Genomic DNA, 19,323 nt, shown 5'->3' on the forward strand with positions numbered 1-19,323 from the left:
ATGTGGGGGACATACGGACGAAAGGCATTCATATAATCTTGTAAAAGAACTATTTCTTGAAAATTTTTGATACTAGCAAAATGTCCTTAGCACTGGAGTGTGCAGTGGGGAAAAGGCTAATCAGGCTTACAGTCTTCACATGCCATAAATCAAATTGAATTTAGGTCCATTCAGTCTAGCCCAGGATGGAGATCCTATCAAGATCTATTGCTTTTCTGGGTATGGGACAAGGGTGTTTCCACCTCCCTTTTCTAATGTGGAATACCTCTGTCTCTTGTGAGGCCAGCAGGATAACTCAGTGGACTCCTGATTTCAATATATCTACTTTCAGTATTTGCTATTATTTTGTGAGGCAAGGTCCAGAGAAAGGCATAAAGCCCCACTTATCTGTAGGGCAACTTTCATTAGATGCCACTTCCTGCCTTACAGACCCTGATGACAATAAGACTGTCTAAAGCTGTTACAGGTTTATTTCCAGATTAACCCAGTAATCTTTAGTCTCTGGAACTAAAGAAGCCATTATACAGGCCAGAGGAGACAAAGATCTGCTGATCCACCACTTCAGCTTGTGCAAATTCAACTGAGAAGCCTCTGCAACAGGTTATGTGTGCAGGCTTGTTCTGGAGGACCAAGGAGCCCTTTAGGGTCAAAAAGCTTTCAGCCCCCCCAAAAATGTTAGCTGATTTGTGGTTTGGGCAGCATTTGGCCAGGTGTTTTCCTTGGCTGTACATGCGAGTCTACAGAGAATCTGTTGCTTCTCAGTGCACCTTCAGACTGTCCTAAATGCTCCTGAAACCCTGGCAAGGCTGAGCTCCCTCACAGACCCAGTGCACAGTCAACAGCTCTGCAATCTCTAGAGCAGGGAGCACATTGATTAAACGGTGTTTTCTTTGGTGAGGGAGGGGAACGTGGGGAAAAGGACCCAGTAGCCATTGGAGATGTAAAATTAAAATGAATTTTGGTCATTTTAATAAATATATATCAAGGAAATTTCACTTTACTACAACAACACATTAGTATACAAGCATCTAATATTTAAGCTTAAAACATCAAGCGTTTATCAAATATTGGAAAAGAGCAGACATTACTAGACTATCTGGATATAACACAAGAAAAATCAGGTTTTTAAAAAATTGGTCCTTGTGGACAAATGTCTAAATGATGATCCTACTCATACACTGTATGAATGAGATCTATATTTAATATTATTATTATTAATAAAAAAGCTTCTGTCTTGGAGAAATCAGGCGGGACTTGTACTTTCCTTATTTGTCATTTTTCCCAATGATAACCCTTACAAACTTATCAGTTTAAACTCACCTGACTTCATAAAGGTTACCACTGATTTATATCCTGCTGTGTTTGTGGTCACCTTGGTGGGAGGGTAGCTTTTCCCTGTGACCACTGGGCTTTCTGAAAAAGACCATACAGTTTGCAAATGTATTTTGCTACCCAAAATAACCATGGCCCAGGACTCCTCCAGCTGAACCCATGAACCCAAAGCAGGAGGTCTCAGATCCAGAGTCTGACTCCAGCGCCAAGCCTGGGGCTGTGTCCCCTTGGGGACACTCCTGCCCTGCACTGAGCTGGCTGCTCCCCCAGCACAGAGGTGATTTTCACCCTTTGGGCAAGAAGCAAGCAGAGATGTCACTTCAGTGCAAGATGCTGTGGGAACAGGCAGCTATTTATGAGTCAGCTGTGGCCTGGATGTGGCTATTTTGCTGAGCACATCCTGCCAGTTGTTATGGGGACTGTGGGAACTAATTAATTTGGTGAATCCAAGACTCACTCCAACTTGGTCCAACCCCAACTAATGTCTTCTGGGCATTTTACACAGCACACTTTTGCAATCAATCTACCTAGGGATGGCTAAATGTTGTCCTCAGCCACTGAAATCTCCAAAATGTTCTTTTTTAAAATTAAACCCCTTACATTCATTCAGATAAAACTGCGTTTATCGCCACATTATTAATTAACATTGTGCTTTTTGCCTTCTTGTCTTTTTTTAAATCAACGGCAAAAGTAATAGAAAACTCCTGCATGCTTTTGCAATCTAAAATAGAGAAATTATGTGAAACAGAATAAAGTATAAAACATGCCACTGGGTCATGAACTTCATTATACGAAGAAGAAAAAAAAAGAGCCCCAGCAACAGACAGTTGCCATAGAAACACTCAAGCATCGAATGCTTGTTTACAAGAGACATCTCTCTATTGTTTCTTAAATCCCTTCCTAAGGATGGCAAATCAAAAAGCAATTGAGCATCAAAAAGGAAGAACAGAGATGTTTGAATAGGAAGTTGAACTCAGTACTTCAAAGGTTAAAGGTTTCTAATAATATTGATCCACCCTGTGGGTTTCTTTTTTAATCTCTGTTTAGGTTAAATCCCTGCTGTATCAGATTCATACTTAATTTTCACACTGGCAAAAATTAAGACAAAAAGTAAGGCACCAAAAAAAAACCTGCTTTGTGTAACAACAAACCTCATTAGTTATTACAGCCGAGGTGAAAACATGCAAGTAACTTGAGCTGCATGTTTGATTCTGATTAAGATTCCATAAACAGGTTATTTCTTTATGCTATGTCCTATTTTGTCAGTTGAACAAGATGCTGAATACAGGAATTCAAGAGTATCACTACAAAACGTAAGGATGGTTTATTCCCAATCCATGAGGACAGTCCTTTGTCAGAATGAATACTGAGTTACAAGGAGCACATCATCCTTGCTGGTAGCATCAATTTGTTTACCAGACTTCTAATTCCTTGGTAAACATAATGGAGGTTCTTCTTAATTAATGGCAGACTTCTTGGGGGCGGGGACATGTAAATAGATATGTTTTCCCCATCTGGCTGATTGGCATTTTCAGCGACGAGAGCTCCACCATAGCTGCACAGACTACAGTGCTCAGCAGCAATGCAACTGTGTTCTTTCTGAAGTCTCCACGTTTATAAATAGCTGCTGATGCGGGTGGCAGAGATACTTTACGCAATCTGCTCTCCGCTCTACACGTCACGTTTGTGGCATGATTGTACCATTCGTAGAAAACTATAAAAAATCCGTTCAAAATAAAAATTTGATAGAGAAGGAACATGCTGTGCATGCTTCAATAGAGCAAGAAAGATGCCTCATATTTTACTTCCTTTGTTGCAGCAGATTTTATTACTTGGTAAAGATTCCTTTTTCCTTAAGGATTTTTTCCAAGATTCACTTACGTTGCTCTTGTCATTACATCCAGTCTCAAAATAGTCATAAAATTTGCCTTTACATTCAAGAGCATGGGTGCCTCTTACAGGTTCACAGTTTAGGGCGATGCTTTCTCTTTCAGGTTCATTACCTCCATTCTTGTCATTAAATTTTGCCTTTTCCTGATTACTGTGAGACCTGCCATTAGTGATGAATATTTCATTAGCAGGTATCTGGTCATCATTTCTGTAAGAAGGTGCGCTGCCAACTTCATAATCCACCTGCTGGGAACAGCTTGGCAAAGAGATGGGAGGGGGGGAGGAGGAGGAGGAGGAAGAGGAGGAAGAAGAAGAGGAATTACTTTCTGTACTAGCATTAACAGAGTAGGGTAGATTTAAATAGTGACTGCCACATTCTTGATAGAAGCAGCACATGTGGAGCTTCTCGTACTCCTCCTTTGCCATCCGAAGGCGTTTTCTGTATGGGCAGTCCTGAGGCACAAACCACTCTTGTGGGGAGGTGCCACTGAAGGAGCAGGTGGAGAAGCACCAGTTGTTCTGCATGATGATCTCTCCGTGGATTCTCTTCATGAGATTGTTGATGAGGACGGATCTGCGCAGGTAGACTTCAGGATCATCAATGAATTTCAGCTTTTCCAAAGACATGTAGAGAATATGGGCCCGCTCCTCAAACACGGAGATTGTCTGAAAATGCAAAAAACACGATATGGAACTGAAGGCAACCAGTTTTGTTACAGAGAAGGAGAAAGGAAATGAAGTAAAGTATTCCCTCTGTGTCACTATTTTTCTGTTCTTTTTCTGAGGCATCTAAAACTGGCTTTTTTTCATTTTGCACATCCTTGTAGCTGGGGACCTGCTTTTTCTTGGCCACAGCATTCCCCCATGTTTAGGGGCTAAGCAGCTGAGCTTAGGGTAAGTAGCTGAGCATTACACCACAGAGGCAATTGCAGGGCAGAAATCCAAGGTGGGAGAGTAAAATCCAGATGCACACATCTGGCTCTTTAATTACATTTGGGACTAGAACATAAAATTGTTGTGCAGTTTTGCTCCAGTGATGGCTAGGGGGGCCTTTTGTTGCAAATGGACCCAATTCCATCATCCCCTGTGGGGCTTCTGCACAGCTCTGAAGCCAAGCAAGGGTCCTTCCTGCGGCGCCAAGGTTTGCAAGAGGCAGCCAGCAGCCATCGCCTCACACAGCAAGGGCTGCAGCATTTCATCTGCTGCCAGTGGAAGGGGCCCTCCAGCCAGGAGGTCTCCATTTGCCAGGCTCTTACACTGCTCTTGTGCACAGAAGTGCATGCAGGGAGGGAGGCAGGGAGAAACCCATCTCAAAGCATCCCAGCATCTGGAGAGCAGCTGTTGGCCTGTGTGCTACGCCCTGTGCTCTACAGGACCGGTGGGAATGCAGATAGGCAGGGATAAGGTCAGGAAACGAAGGGAGGACAGGGATTTGCAGAAATCCTGGCTCTACGCCCACAGATTTGTTCTCCCTTCCATGGTCCTTCCAAGACTCCCTTTCTCAGCACTGGCAGCATGAGCAGGTTACTGCCCCTGGGAGGCCCCGGGTTCTGCACTGTAATCGCTACCCTGGGAATCAAAATAAGAGAGGGGGCAATGCATGCTACTGTAAGCACTAGTAACTGATTTTCATTTTTAGTAAGAATTTGGTTCGCGTAGGAGGAGAGCAGCACAGCACAAAGAGAGACTGCTCTAAATCCCCCCATCTGTGGCTTGATCATTCTTCCCTTTCCCACATGGTTACAGCATTTTTGCAGAGTGGAAGTCGTAGCTATGAGGACTGAAAGAGCTTAAAGCACAGCTGCTTTTCACATCCATTCAGCTCTCCTCAGCCCTCTAGCTCTTTCCACAGCCTGGTCATATCTGCGAGGCTTAGAAGCAGCACAGTGCCTCATAAAAACAAAAATTGGCCATAATTTCATATGAGTTCACAGCTGAAGCTCTTTGTTAGAGAGAGTAATTTTCTATAATAAATGACTCATTTTAAATTATATTAAGCCTATAGGTTCATTTGCATCCTTTGTACCTGCTGCAGCAACAGTCAGTGAAGCCATAAAAGCCTGGAGCAAACCAGTAAGCCTTCAACTGGGATGCTCCTGGAGATATTTACTGGAGGGACACCAGTAGGAACAAGTTGTCAGAGGCTTTCTTCTACGGGTTTGCCAGCAGCCCTCTGGAGAGAGGCCCCAGGCCCTTCCATCATATCCTCTAAGGGACAAGTAGCCTCAGAACATAACTCTTTACTGGGTGGCAGAGGTATAAACATGTAAGAAATTCAAGGAAACCTGGTGGGCATCCTCCCTGTGCAAGAGCTCAGTGCTGTAAAGAAGAAAATGTATTTTGGCTCAACAGAAGGAATTGGTGACCCAGAATTTCTGACATGTTACACCTCTGCAAACAACAGCACAAAACAGTGGCTGGGTCTAGCTTACCAATGCCTCTACAACTGCTTTTTATTGCTGTTAGAAAAGACTAAATAACTATTCCTTCTCTCCCTCTTTATAAGGAAATTAATCACTGATACAAAAATCCAACAATCTTGTAAAAAAAACCTGGCTGAAAATTGGGAGATGTGGCATGTGTGAGACACTCACTAACCAGAGCACTTTCTGCAACACCCTTGGTGCTGTTTATTCACTGCTTTGGCAGCAGACCAGACATCTTCTGAAATTAATAATTTTTCACCTTTCTGGTCCAGGTACTTATTTCCAGACAACTCTATTTGTAGCTAAAAATTCCTTCAACTACTCTAAGGTCTTTGGGAACTGAGCTCAGCATTACTGCTTGCTTCTCCTCCATAGAAATCCCTCCCCCATTGCCAAGAGAACATGGGTGGGACTGGACTTCCGTGGGCCAGGTAGGAGTCAACAAGGTAACAAGGCATGAGCTATCCTTAAGCACTTCACCCCAGGCATTCAGTTCCATGTAGAACTGAGCCCTTAACGAAGAGGAGCATAAAACCTCGCAAAAAAAAAAAAGTCAGATTTCAATTTATGTATTCACTGGCCTGGGAAATGTTTGCTCTAATCTCTCCCCTGGCAACTTTCACCAAAAAAAAAAAAAATCCTTCATTTACTAATCTGTTCTTTGGGAGTTATTAGCTTTTTAATAAACATGATTAAATATTGAGGGAACTTGTACTCGCTTTCCAAGTCATTCTGGTTTTTTAGAGGATCTGTGACCAGTGAGGGGTATATGGAACCTCTTACTATTTTCCTCTCTGGAAAGAAAGTTTTATATGAGTGGGAAATATTTTACTTATATTCTTCCTTTCTGTCATTTAAATGCTGTTACAGATCTGTTTCTGTAAGCAGGGCATGAACTAGCTAAGAACAAAACAATCTGAAAAAAAAAGTTATTCTCAGCATCTCCATTTGCAGTTGTTATTAATGCAGAAACGCCTTTGCTTCTTCTGCAATTGATGACAATACAACAATAAATGTGAAGAAGTGACAACTGTTTGTTTCTGAGCAAACAGCTGGATCATTCTCCTAATTTCAGCAGAGTATTTCAGCCTTCTGGAAATGGGTCAATCGAGTGTTACTAAGCATCTGAAACTCAGAGTAAAAATAATGATTATTAGAAAACATACTTTATGTGTACAGCTGCTGAGTGGCGGATGAAAATCCTCTTCTTCCACATATTTCCTTTTAAAGTATGTGATCTTGGATGTTGTTACAGGATTTGAAATTCCCCTGTAATGTGATCCTGTGGGTAATAAATCAGATATGACAAATGACATGCGGTTTGCCGGAGGTTCTCCAAACAAAATACTTTTCATTTCCCTTCGCGCTACAGGAGAACGCCGCCGCATATTTTCGCATCTATTCGCGGCGATCAGAAATGAACCCTCTCCTGACGAGCGCCCGACCCGGGGCCGGTGTGAGCGGCGGCGCGGGCAGCCGGGGCCGCCGCAGGGACAACTTCGCCGCTCCGCCGCTCCCGGTGCCGAGCGCCGCCGGCCCCGCGCACCTGCGGCCCCGCGGGAGCCCCCCGCCCTCCGCCCGCCTCGCTCCGCGGGCAGCCCCCGGTGCCGCCCGCTCCCCCGCGGCGCTGCGGTGCCCTGCCGTGCCCGGCCGTGCCTACCTGCGGCGGGGGGCCCGGGGGCCGCCGGGGCCGGGGCCGGGGCCGGCGGGGCGGCGGGGCCGGGGCGGCCGCAGCAGGGCGGCTCCCAGAGGGCGCGGTAGGCGGCGAGGTCGGCGGCTCCCTCGGCGGCGATGGGGCGGCCCAGCCGCTGCATGGGCAGCACCAGGGTCATCGCGGGCGCCGGCACCTGGAAGCGAAGCAGCGCGATGAGCGCCCGCCGCCCTCACCTGCCCCCCGCCCCGCCGCGTCCCGCCCCCCGCGGCCCCCGGCAGCCAGACCTCTGCGCACACGTATATTAAAAACATACGCGCATCGAGCTCACATAGACACGCGTTTGGGGTTTATTCCCCCCCTCCTTACGGCAGGAGAAAGAGCGCAGCCCTCTCCCACAAAGGGCGCGGGGTCCCCGGCACCGGGAGTTGGTGCGCGCTCCCCTCGGGCCGCCCCCGGCCCCGCTCCCGCCGCCCCCGGCCGCGCTCCCGCTCCCCCCGCCGCCCCTTCCCAGCCCCGGCGGCGCTCACACACCGGCACGGATCCGCTCACTGGCTTCCCATTTCCTCCCGGCGGCGGTGGCACGGCGCGCTCGGCACCGGCGGGGTGCGAGTCTGCCTGTCTGGGTGCGTGTGTCTGCCGTGCGTGTGTGTGTGTGTGTGTGTAAGAGAGAGAGAGAGAGAGAGCGCGCCCAGCAGTCCGGGATCGCGTTCCTTTCTTCTTTCTTCTCTCCCAAACGATACAGACAGCGGAGACTTAGGTAGTTGTTTCCACTAGCCCCGATCGGACTGAACTGGATCTGCCTCCAGTCAAAACACTGCGAGACTAAGACAGAAAATTGGCTCCGGTTTCACGCCGTGAGTTGAGGTCCCACCGGAGCCAAGCACAACATCGGCGGAGCGGGCGGAATATTAAGCAGGAGCGGGGACTCCGGGGCCAGCGCCGGGCTGCGAGCTGCCTCCTGCCGCGCCAGCGGGCGGGAGGGGAGGGGAGCAGGGGGGGAAGGCGGCAAACTTTCTGCGAGGAGCGAAGGATGAGTTCATAGTCACCTACTTCTTGGCAGAGGAGCGCGGAACAATGCGCCCAGACACGGCCCGGCCCCTCCCTCTCCTTCCTCCTCCTCTCTCTAAGAAAGCGGGATGTAGTTTCCCCTCGGCGCAGCCCTCCCGGAGGAAGGCGACGGCCCGAGCGGGCGGCGGGAAGGAGGGGCTGCAGGTGGGCAGGTGGAATTTCAGCAATTGTTTGTGTTAGCAGCTGAGCGCTCTCGAACAAGAGGGAAAAATAAACCGCAGCAGAAGAGGGAGGAAAAATAAATCGTTCACATCTGCCGGTTGTTTTCTTAAATCCTAGCACAAGGCTGCTACTTTATTAAGAAACGGCTTCCAGCGTGCGCTGTTTGTGTCTTGGATGCCTGCGTGCACGGATCTGCCTTGCCTCCTCACCAGGGCAAGAACGGGAGCTGAAGGCACAGGCAGCTGAGGTCCCCAAGCAGTTTGCCTCAGTAAAGGCCACCAGCCTCGCTGCAGCCGGACTGACAGGTGCCTAAACCCCTTCCTCAGAGCCAATTTACTGCTACAGCACTGCATGCAGCCCTCAGACATTTTTCTTGCCATCTTCCTTTTCTTGGACCAAGAAACAGCACAGGGAACGGCAAGCCACTGGATTGGCCTGTTGAAAGTTATCCCTGACATGGACAATATACATTATTTATTCCCCACAGCTTTTCTTCCCAGCTGAGTACCAACACATGGAAGGAGTGGTCAAAACAAGTGAGTCAGTCTGCTGATGTAACAGCAGGGCCAAGAAGTGACCCAAGTCATATATTTTGTATCTGAAAAGATTACACCGTCATTAGAAAGCAGCAATGGACTCTTCTCATTAATCCAGATGGAGGAATCATTCACAGGGGCACATCAATCTTCTCACATTGGCAAGACATCAACACTCAGTGTTTGTCCTGAGAGAATAAAGGTTGGAAGAAACTCACTGCTGCTTCTGGAAGTCAGGATTCCTTTGCTCGTAATGAATTCAGCACTTCTTTGTGAATTTACTTTTTTTTTAAATAAGAATCAGAGATTTCAAGTCTGCATCTTTTTCTTACCATATTTCCTCACAAACAGGTCTTTCTAAGCTCAAGCAGAAACATGCAGGAAGGAAGGAAGGAAGCTTTGGGATGCCTTCTGCCCAGTGCTGCTAATTTATCTTGAAAAACTGAGTTCTCTGGACAGCCACAAAAGTAAATGAACTGTTTCTGCTATTTACAACATGCAAAATTAATAGAGGCAGGCTAGCTCACTTCCATAAACAGCTACTGTCCGTGCACATTCTCCATGTTTCCAAACTGTACAAAAACAAGGCATAAATAATATCCCTTCCCTGGGAGAAAAAACCCCAATCACCAGAAAACCAAGGCCCCAAACAAAGCTTGTAGGTCTCAGTTTGTGTTATAAAGATTTAGAGGTGGCTCTCAGCTACAAAATAAGTCCTATTTTGTGGCAGAGGAATTGCTTCAGCATACAGAAGCTGAGAATGAGTCCTTTTAAAAGGCCTCGTGGCTCTGGTTGTGCTGTTGTTCCCCTTGGATGTTCAGAAGCACTGAATTCCAGCTGCTGCAGATGAGTGGGAAGAGAGCTGCAAGCACCCAGCACATGGGAAAAGTCCCTCCTTGCAGGTAGAGTTGGACGCAGCAGAACTGTGAGCCAGTGTTTACTGGGGAAGAGCTGCTGGACCCAGCTCTGCAAACAGGACCTCTGGCACTGCTCCCCAAGAGCCAGCCTACTGCTTTTCCCATTAAGGGTGGCAAAATCCATTCCTGAGAATCTTGCCAGAAGTCACACAGCACATCAGTGTCAGCGCCAGAAATAGAACCAGATCTCATCATCCTCCAGCCCAACCCATTTCTATTACATTATCTTATGCAATGGAGGGATTTCATCCAAAATCCCGTTGGTTTCAATGAGACTTTGCAGAACAGCACACACATTGTTACATTTCCATTAGCGCCTCTGGAAATAAAGGATGAAAGATGTACATTTGAACATACAATACATTAACCATATAAAATTACAGCAAAAGGTTGACACTTAGGGCTGGATTCAATTTTGAAAAATCCATTTGGGAGCCTTGTGTGGGCTTCAGTGGCATGGAAGCCAGGCACAGTTTTTTATTGAACCCAGCCCTCCATCCTTAGGCTACCAGAATTTTTCCATTTTGTCAGCCAAATGCATTCAGTGTGAGGACACCCCGAGGCATCTGCAGCAGCCTGAAGGTTAAAATGTCAAAGTTTTTCCGTGTTCAGTTTCACACAGTAAGACGACTATACATTGCCACGCTACTCCATTTGCTGGGGTTTTCACTCCCTATTCCTTCAGAGCCATTATGATGTTAATGAGAGAACTGTAATGATGCCATTCACATTACAAAAAGCCTGATGCGATGTCAGAGAAAGGGGCTTTTTATACAGTTCCAGAATGCCTCTAAAAACCCAAACTTAAATATAAAATGCCCATGACTATAAAGCTGCAAATCTCACTGAGACCAATAAAAACAAGGGAATAGACTTAAGATGGCTATCCCTTGTTTAGCCCTGGGTTTGTACCCGAGTACTGCAGCAGGTTCAGTTTTTATCACATAGTGTGGAGCTTTCCATTTCATAACAACATGGCTTGAGGAGAGAATAGTATTTCTGAGCTGTGCTGTATCATTGTTAACATCTGGATTGCAGTGCTTAGAAAACAAAATTGCCATCATTTTGGTAGCTGTTACCTCTCTGGTGTTTCAGAAAATTTTCAATGCAGAAGCAATAAGGAATCCCACTGCACACAGGCTGTGCAGACCCCCTGTCTAAGGAAGCAATGACAGCTGGCAAAAGGAAGGGGAAAGGCACAAACACATACCCAGACTGAAGTACCTCCCTTAAAAAACCCGACTGTATCACCTGTAAACTAGTCCAGGCTAATCTCACTGTAAACCACCTGCTCTTTAAGGTTGATGCAACAAACTTTGGTGTCGCCAACTTAGCTGAGGGAGGCAGGGCATCCTGTGGACAAGAGTGTCATGGAAAAGGGCATAAAGGCTCCCCTGGGAGCAGCAGATAAAGGCATCAGGACGCCAGCATCACTGGCAAAGAGAGCAGAGCCATGCTGTAGAGACAATGGTGGAGTGATGACAGCTATGGCAGAACTGTGACAACCTCACATGGGAAAATAAAAGACTGGATGGAGGCAAATAAGGAGGACAGGCAGGAGGTGGCTTGGCTCTGACCACAGCCTCGGACAGGGAAAAGGATGTTGGGAGCTTGTGTTTAAATAGATCAAACTGGCTGATATGTCACAGGTTCAAGGAGGAGGAAGTTGCAAACAGAGATGGAAGATAATGAGGGCCTTGATTAAAATGTTTATTGTTTGGATAGATATGTATGTAGCTGTAGGAATGTTATGAATGAAGCAGTGGAAATGCAAGGGACACCTAATCACAGCACACTGGGGCCACACACTGGGGTAGTCCAGTCACAGGAAATGAAAGCAAAGGATCAAAGACAATCCCTGCACTCAGGGCTTTGGAGGCAAGCTGAGCAGCAACGCTGCAAGAAGTGGAAAAGCCTCTGGAGTTGGCCATGATGGATTTAAATTGAAAACTGGACTTCCAAGAGACAGCCCATGGCTGGGAGATTTCTTCCTTCCCTTACTGGTATAAGATAGCTGAGGAGACTGAAACTGCATCATGCTGGTGCAGAGCAGTCCCTGGTGTGTGGTGAGGGAGTCACCAAAGAGGCAGCAGGGGGTGAAGGGGGGAATGAGGACAGGTGCAGTGAGATGGTCTGGGCCCGAGGCAATGATGATTTTCTGTTTCTTCAGCTGTACCTCTACCAGGAATGTGTAAAACACTGTCTAACAGAAGCAGGATCCAGGGGCAAAATGAAAGGGTTAAGGCTGGCTGAAATAGCTAGACTGGTAGAACAACAGGTCTGTGTGCCAACAGGGTCAATTCAGCTTTTCATCCTTTGGAGGTATAGATAAACTATAGACCTGCCAAGTCTAGTGTTTTTCCCTGTATTTCTTGGCCCTTACTTCAGGGAATTTCAAGGAATCCACTGTTTTGTTTTTTTTTTCTTTTGCTTTCTTTCTTTTTTCCCCTCCTTTTTCTAGAGCTGGACTTACTGTTTGGTAGAAAAGGAATTAACTTGAAATCAGAAATTGATTTCAGTGTGAAGATACAGCCCTTTCATGGGAGTTTTTCAAAGGTATCTTCACTTAACTTCTACCCTAATTTAGATTATGCAGCTCCAGATGCTTAAGTGCCTCTTTCTCCAGACACCATTTAAAACAAATATTTCTCTAATTTTTCTAATTCCCATATTCCAATTTTTTTCTTTACATACTTTTCAGTTGAATTGTTCCCAGAAAGACTTTATGGAGTTACTCTGGACTGGTATGTCAGAGTCCCCTGGGTTTCATTGAAAAAAAAGATTTAAAAGAAAATGTCCTTTTGGATTCTTAACACTTGTACTTTCTCCTGCTTTTGGTTTCTATGAGGCAGAACAAGAGAAAGTTTCTGTTCTGACAGAAGAGATGTTTCCTCTTTCATTTCTCTGTAGGTATATGTCACCTATCAGAACTCTTGGTAGCCAATATGCAGTGATCTCTTAAATGCTGGTTCTAACAGTTAAAGTTTTCCCCAGAATTTATGCAAATATATGAAAATGCAAGCAAAATTGCAATTTATTTTGCCACAGGGCTCTGGCAGATATGAGAAAAGGTGCCATCACATTTACTGCAGCCATCTCCCTAAGGCTGCTTTGCCTGCCTGGTCTGGAACAATAAAGCCCCATGGTATTCATTTCAGTAAGCATAAATATTTTTTCCAGTGTTCTTAGCCAAAATGTCTCATATGCTCTCTGCCTCCACCCCGCTGGTGGCTGCGTGGCCTTGCTCCACATAAAAAACTCTGTCCAGGATGCACTTGGCTCAGTGGGGGTTTAGGTTTCAAAACGCTCCAGTGTCCCGAGGGCAGAGGGTGCTCCTCTTGCTGCAAACTGCAACTGAGAGCATTTCGGATTAGTTAACCTTTGTGAGGGGTTTCACACTGAGGAGGTGCTCCCAGTGCTGTTATTGGGACTGAAGCCGGAGAGAAAAAGGAGTGCCGGTAGTCAGGCGGGGCTGAGGAAAAGCAAAGCCCTGCTGTTGCACAAGGAGACTTCCCGAATCACCAGGCAGTTCTCATCACTTGCTCTGCAAGAGAGGTACCAATTAAAAGCGCTTCCCACTTAACTTTCACTCCCGTGCACAGCACATGCATGTCACTGGCACCGTAAATGAGATGGTTTATGGAGTTAATTATATTGCATTCCTCACTTTTTGTCTGCCGAAGTAAGTAAACAAAACAAACACAAAAGTGTTTTGGAACAAAGAGCGAGTTGTCTCCCACTTTGCTCTGTGCTACTTTCCACGAAGAATGAGAGCTATTGTTATTCTTTTACAAGTTTCCTTCTAAGGGAAATAAACACCAAAGGTAGGATTCCAAGGAAATGACTCACAAATATTGGCAACAGGCTCTGAAAATTGGATCCAGTCTTCGCAAAAGCCTTTAGCAGAATACTAAACCCTCTTATTGCAAAATAAACTTTTCCCAGATGAGCTCCACATCAGCTCTGCAAGTGTGTGAGAGTGTGTGTGTGTGTGTGTGTGTGTGTGTTAGCACTGTAGACAGGAGCAGAACCCATTTCTCACGTCTCCCCTTCTTCCCTCTGGGGCACCGCTGCTGATGCCATTTTTAGCTGGAAGCTGGAAATCTTTAATAACCGCCTGAGTCATCCTGGGGAGAGGGAGGGAAGGGATGTGCCTCACCTTGCCGAGCGGCAGGCTGCCCGCTGGCCGGCCCCACCCAGAGACCCCCGGCAGCAAGGGCCGGGCAGACGCTCTCCTGCAAGCCCCTCTGGCAGGAACATTTATCCTACAGCTGTAAAAATGAAGGGCAGAGCAGAGAAGGGATTTTTTTTTTTTCCCTCAATCCCCTGACATTGAATCGAATTCAGCAGGGCAAGATCAGCCTCTAATAATCTGTTTTCAGTCACTGAGTTAGCCTTTCAGATGTGCAGAAGGTAACCATGCACCATGACTCATATTTTATTTCTTAATCAGGAATCCCAGGAACCGGGAATGCAGACACTGAAAAATCAGACAGCTGAGCAAAATCAGTGCGGCAGGATTACCATCTGCAAACAGAACAATCTACTTTGCATATTTATTTCTCAGCTGTTTAAAATTTTGAATCATAAATGCATATTCTGTATCACTTGTAATGCATACAGCCTAAATCGCTCGCACTCGCTCATGTTGGTTTGGGGGGTTTGTTTGTTTGTTTTGTTTTTGACGATTTAAATCTGGTTAGACAAGAGCAACAGAAATTGCAAACCTTACACAGAATTCCTTTGTTGCTTGCTTCTACTTAGACAAGCCTATTAAATGAAAGAAGCTGGTCCCCTCATTCATTTCCTTTGCAAATTCCTATTTAACCGCTCCAAATCGAGATGAAACAAACTGTGATGCTGGTCCAGAGTCAGATTTTTTTCTTTTTTTTCAGAGAGTCCCTTTACAGTGTGCCTGAAAGCAACTGGCAGCCAAGTACCTACTTAAGACTCTAAAGGTTGCATTAGTGGAAGTTTTGTGTCTGGTTCAAGGCATTGCCAGGTAGTTTCTAAAGCCTGTAATTCACTAAGTGTCCAACAGAAACAGCTTCCAACAGGACCTCTAAGTAAGGAGCCATGTTTATATAGACTGTCTGAGACATTTGAATTGTGCTGAACTCCAGCCATCGCTCAACCAGTTATAACCAGCTGTCAGGGTTGGGAAGGAAACCAGGATAAACCAGTGTGGTGTCGCCTTCCCGAATCTGCTGGCAGGGTGGCACAGCAGGCTGGGAGGTAGGAGCTGCTCAGACCCCACCTCACTGCAGTGTTAGTGGGTGAATTTTAATATTCATCATTCCAAGGCTGCTCATTTTAGTGACAGAAAGGAGGGATCAGCTGGGAAGTGGCGGCCGCTGCAGGGAAGGCAATGCAGAAGGATAAAGCCAAGCACATGATAGAAAACATTTAGAGATCCACAAGTCAAAAATCACTGTAATCACTTTGGCTGCCCCCTTTCTCAGCCTTTTGTTGTGCTCAGCTTTTTCCACTTTCCAGAATCCTCCTGAAGCAGCCAGAGCAGCCACAGCCAGAAGAGGCCAGCCAGGATCCAATGCTGCTCAGGCACCCCTGCTTCTCCCCCTCTATGTCCCGTTTTTCTCTGGACAACAGAAAATATCCCTGAGCGTCTGCCTGGGTTGAGGCATCTGCAGGGAGCACCTTCCAGGAATGACTCTCACACATTTTGTAAAGATTAGGCATAAAAAGTTTAGTTACAGGATAAAAATCTCCCAGCCACAACAACGTGGCACAGCTGCAGTGAGGAGCTGGATAGGAAAGAGACTGGAGAGAACCCACCTTGCTGTGGGACAAGGGGGGTTGATTCAAAAGCATATTTTAGAAAGTTTTCATTCCATAGTAAATACTTGCAATGCCCATGAAACACCTTAGGAAAGGAGAAATGTCTAAGTAATGAAAAGATTATAAAATTATGGTACCTGTGCTGTTGAGTATCCATTTTTTATGCACAAAGTAGCTCATGAGGCAAGCAGGCAGCACGCATGACCTGTAATCAGCAGGAGATGCTTTTGGCAGGGATGGATTAGTCATTCACCCCTGTACTCTGGTGACATCTCCTCAGAGGAAGGTTTTTTGGGGAAGCCTCACAAGCTCCAGTGCTAAGAGAACATAAAATTTTGATGCAGAACTTCATATTTGAGTGATTTTTTTAAATTTTTTTTTTTTTAGAATTTCAGCATTTGAGTAGATTCTTACTTACATGACTTTTCCTATTCATTTCTCAGTCTCCTTGCCAGCCTCCCTGAAGTTTTCAGACTTCAACTTTTACAACCCATAAGAGCAAGCAAAAAAAAAGATCAATTTAATCAAAATATAACAGGCTTTTTTTTTTATTTTCAATTTACGCTGCAGACCCAAAAACACTAAGTTGTTTTTTTTTTAAATCAAGCATTTTAAATTCAGTTTTGATTTTAAGCCCAATCTATTGATTTAATTGCTAAGGGAAAAATAATCTCTAAATATTTATATCATATGAAATAATTATGCAACCGCTGTCCTTGGACAGATAATATTCAGCTAAGATCTGCATTCAATTATTTAGCTGGTGCTACACAAAGTGATTATTCCTTTTACTTGAGCAGTAGCTTAAAAAAACTTGAAGTTGTTCTGAGAATTAATTTTCAACTAAAGAACTGTTTTGAGACGTGTGTCCTCATGGAGGCTGGGAATGTAGCTCTGTGATCCACACCAGTGGCTCTTCCTCCAGCACTCACAGTTGGTTTTATTTAAAACTTCATTTTTTAGGAGTGCTTTTACTGCCATGAGCAGGGTCTGTTTATAAGGACAGTGCAGTCCAATGTGGATGACACTCCCAGGGAGCAGGAAGGACCAGGTGTCCTGGCAGAGTCTCCAGTGCATGCTCAGGGCAGGAAGTGCAGACCCAGGCGTCTGTGGAGAAGGGGAACACATGGGTGTGCTCCAGCTGGAGCAACCCAGGATATTCCCCCTGCTCTACAGGTGAAAGGGGTGCAGGAAACCAAGTGCTGGGCCCCTCACTGATGATGAGAATTTACTTTCCTCTGTCCCAGACCAGAGTAGTCTCCAATGTCCAGAAAGGAAGACAGTGTTATGTGTGGGAGGGACAGCATTTTCAGAGCAGGATCTGGTGCAATGGCAATTACCCAAAGCTGTTCCTGCTTGGCTACTCCAAAACCTCCTCACAGCTCCTGCACAGCTGTGTCAACCCTCTTGTTTATCCACATGGTGTGTCCTGGACTATATGTAAGCTCCAGGGACTGGGAGATGCCTAAGCTAAGTCCTGTGAAGTTTCCTCACTGCTGTGAGTAATGGCTAGAGACAGGCAGTTGCTTTGGTTTAAACAAACCTGTGCAGCAATACTCATGGTTTCAGTCAAATGCACTACTCCCCAGATTTAACAAAAATACAAAACAAAAACAAATTAAAAACCAAATAAACCCCCCCACAAAACAAAAAACAAACAAACAAAATACAAAACAAAACAAAAAGAGAAAAAAGAAGATATGGAGAGGTAGTTGTGTATTCCTTTATATTTTCAAGGGTTTACAGTATATCGACACTCACTCCAGTGTCCATATCCACATTCAGTTACATGTGCAGCAGCAAAGACACTGTATATCCAGTCCTTCTCATGCATGCACTCTGGAGCAGAACAGTGACTCTTTTTATTTGCTAAAAGGAGAGAGATTTTTAAACTTCAATATCAGTTCATCCATCAAACCACCAAGAAAAACTGAACAATTATCAGCTTCAGTTCAATTATTCAGTTGAATCATTTTTGTCATTGCAATGAAATTGCAGCATGAACTCTAAAATAAAATTTAGATCTCATGTTAAATCTCTCAAGTATTTTTTGGCTCCAGCTTAGCTGCTGTTCCATGCTGCAATCAAAGATTCATTTCCCTCCCATGTCTACTTCTTCTTGACACATTCCTGCTCAGCATCCCTCTCAGTTACACATGCTCTCTGCTTTTCACAAAAGGAGGAAAAGACTTTCCTCTCTCTGCTTCCAAGGGCCAGGCAGTGCCAGCCCAGCTCCCATTGAGCAGCTCCTGGAGCTCACCTCGCTCCATGAATAGTTTCTCTGAGCTCAGCCCCAGTGGAGCTGGCACAACCTGGCCTCCAGGAGAAAGATCCAATCAGTCCAAAGACAAAATCAAGCTCACAGCAACGGTGCAGGCCACAGCTCTGAGAGGCACCAGCCCAGCTTGGGGACAGCCAGAAGAAGGTGCCAAGTTTCTGTTACATCCCAGGAGAAGTTTGCACAAGGTTACTGGAGGATTACAAAAACTCTAGGGGAGATTCTTTGGCAGTTCTGTGCTCGGGCAACTTATTTTTATGAGCTTGGGAAATATATCCTAGCTGTCTTTAATAGGAATGCATGGCAACCTCTGAAGGATTTATCACCTTAAAAGAGAAATCACAACATCTAAAAATCTGGATACTGAGAAATGTACCATTCAATTACAAAGCAAATTATATGGGTCTCCTGTGTGTGGTTCTGCTCTCAAAAAGCATCAGCAGCTTCCTGCTACTTTACAGACATGTAACTCCTTTACTTAGAGAAGCACACAGTAAATCAGAAATAAGAGATCCTCAAGAAAAATATTTTGGCAGTAATTCCAGATCTGAGGGGCACAAAAGGAGTTAAAAACCAGCAGAGCATAGCCAACAGTTGAGAAATAAGTTGGTAAAAGTTATTCTGGGAGCAGTGGGTCACAGTAAGTTAAACTGTGTACTATGTTTGTTGTCTGAAATTATTCCAAAAGCAAAATTATTCCAAGGGAGAAGGATAAATATCCTGGAATAATCCAAACCAAAAATCAAATATAAAAGGAAGAATAATATTTCATTGGATTCCAAGTCCATGTAATCTTGAAGGAATTAACCACTTGCCCAGGTTTTGCTGTCTATTTGTTTCTAAGGACTGAGACTGGAGAGGAAAGCATTAGGGGAATGCAGGGAATCTCAGACAGGGCACTAAAATTGAGTTACTCCGTTTACATACTGTGTATGCTTTTAAATAAAGTTGATTTTACCTTCCAAAGTGTAATCCCAGTAATACAGAACACATAGTGTGTTTCAAAGGATGCTTGTACAAAGGAAGTACTCTCTTTAATAGAAGCCCAACGTTAAATATATAAATTTTAATGCAGATTTTGGAGAGGAGGTTCACTCTCAGGCCCACTATACTCTGTAGCAGGGCACTGGTTGGCCTAAGTATGATTCACCCAGTACCACTGGAGCCATTACACACAGAGGTGTAAATGTTACAGCTTGTAATAATTCCAGAGTTTCTGGAGATAACTTGATATGTCAGATCCTTCTCTGTCAGTGTGCTG

General features: G+C 45.2%; 1 protein-coding gene across 1 annotated transcript; it reads right to left on the bottom strand.

Moving 5' to 3' along the window:
- Positions 1 to 941: 941 nt before the first annotated feature.
- Positions 942 to 7,932, bottom strand: SERTAD4 (SERTA domain containing 4). The gene is made up of 4 exons (XM_066547852.1): positions 7,834 to 7,932; positions 7,309 to 7,495; positions 6,815 to 6,930; positions 942 to 3,888 (listed from the first exon to the last, which is right to left on the bottom strand). The coding sequence occupies exons 2-4, from the start codon at positions 7,478 to 7,480 to the stop codon at positions 3,127 to 3,129; spliced, it is 1,050 nt and encodes a 349-aa protein (XP_066403949.1). The 5' UTR covers positions 7,481 to 7,495; positions 7,834 to 7,932; the 3' UTR covers positions 942 to 3,126.
- Between the last annotated feature and the right edge of the window lie 11,391 nt (positions 7,933 to 19,323).

Source organism: Molothrus aeneus, chromosome 3 (genome assembly GCF_037042795.1).
Source record: "Molothrus aeneus isolate 106 chromosome 3, BPBGC_Maene_1.0, whole genome shotgun sequence".
Classification (NCBI taxonomy): domain Eukaryota; kingdom Metazoa; phylum Chordata; class Aves; order Passeriformes; family Icteridae; genus Molothrus; species Molothrus aeneus.

What these genes read in the sequence shown, in the direction of transcription:
- SERTAD4 (XM_066547852.1), bottom strand. Translation starts at nt 7,480, where the DNA reads ATGACCCTGGTGCTGCCCATGCAGCGGCTGGGCCGCCCCATCGCCGCC. An exon ending in CCCCGGGCCCCCCGCCGCAG is followed by an intron (nt 6,931 to 7,308) that starts GTAGGCACGGCC and finishes TATTACCCACAG; the next exon opens with GATCACATTACAGGGGAATT. An exon ending in TCAGCAGCTGTACACATAAA is followed by an intron (nt 3,889 to 6,814) that starts GTATGTTTTCTA and finishes TTGCATTTTCAG; the next exon opens with ACAATCTCCGTGTTTGAGGA.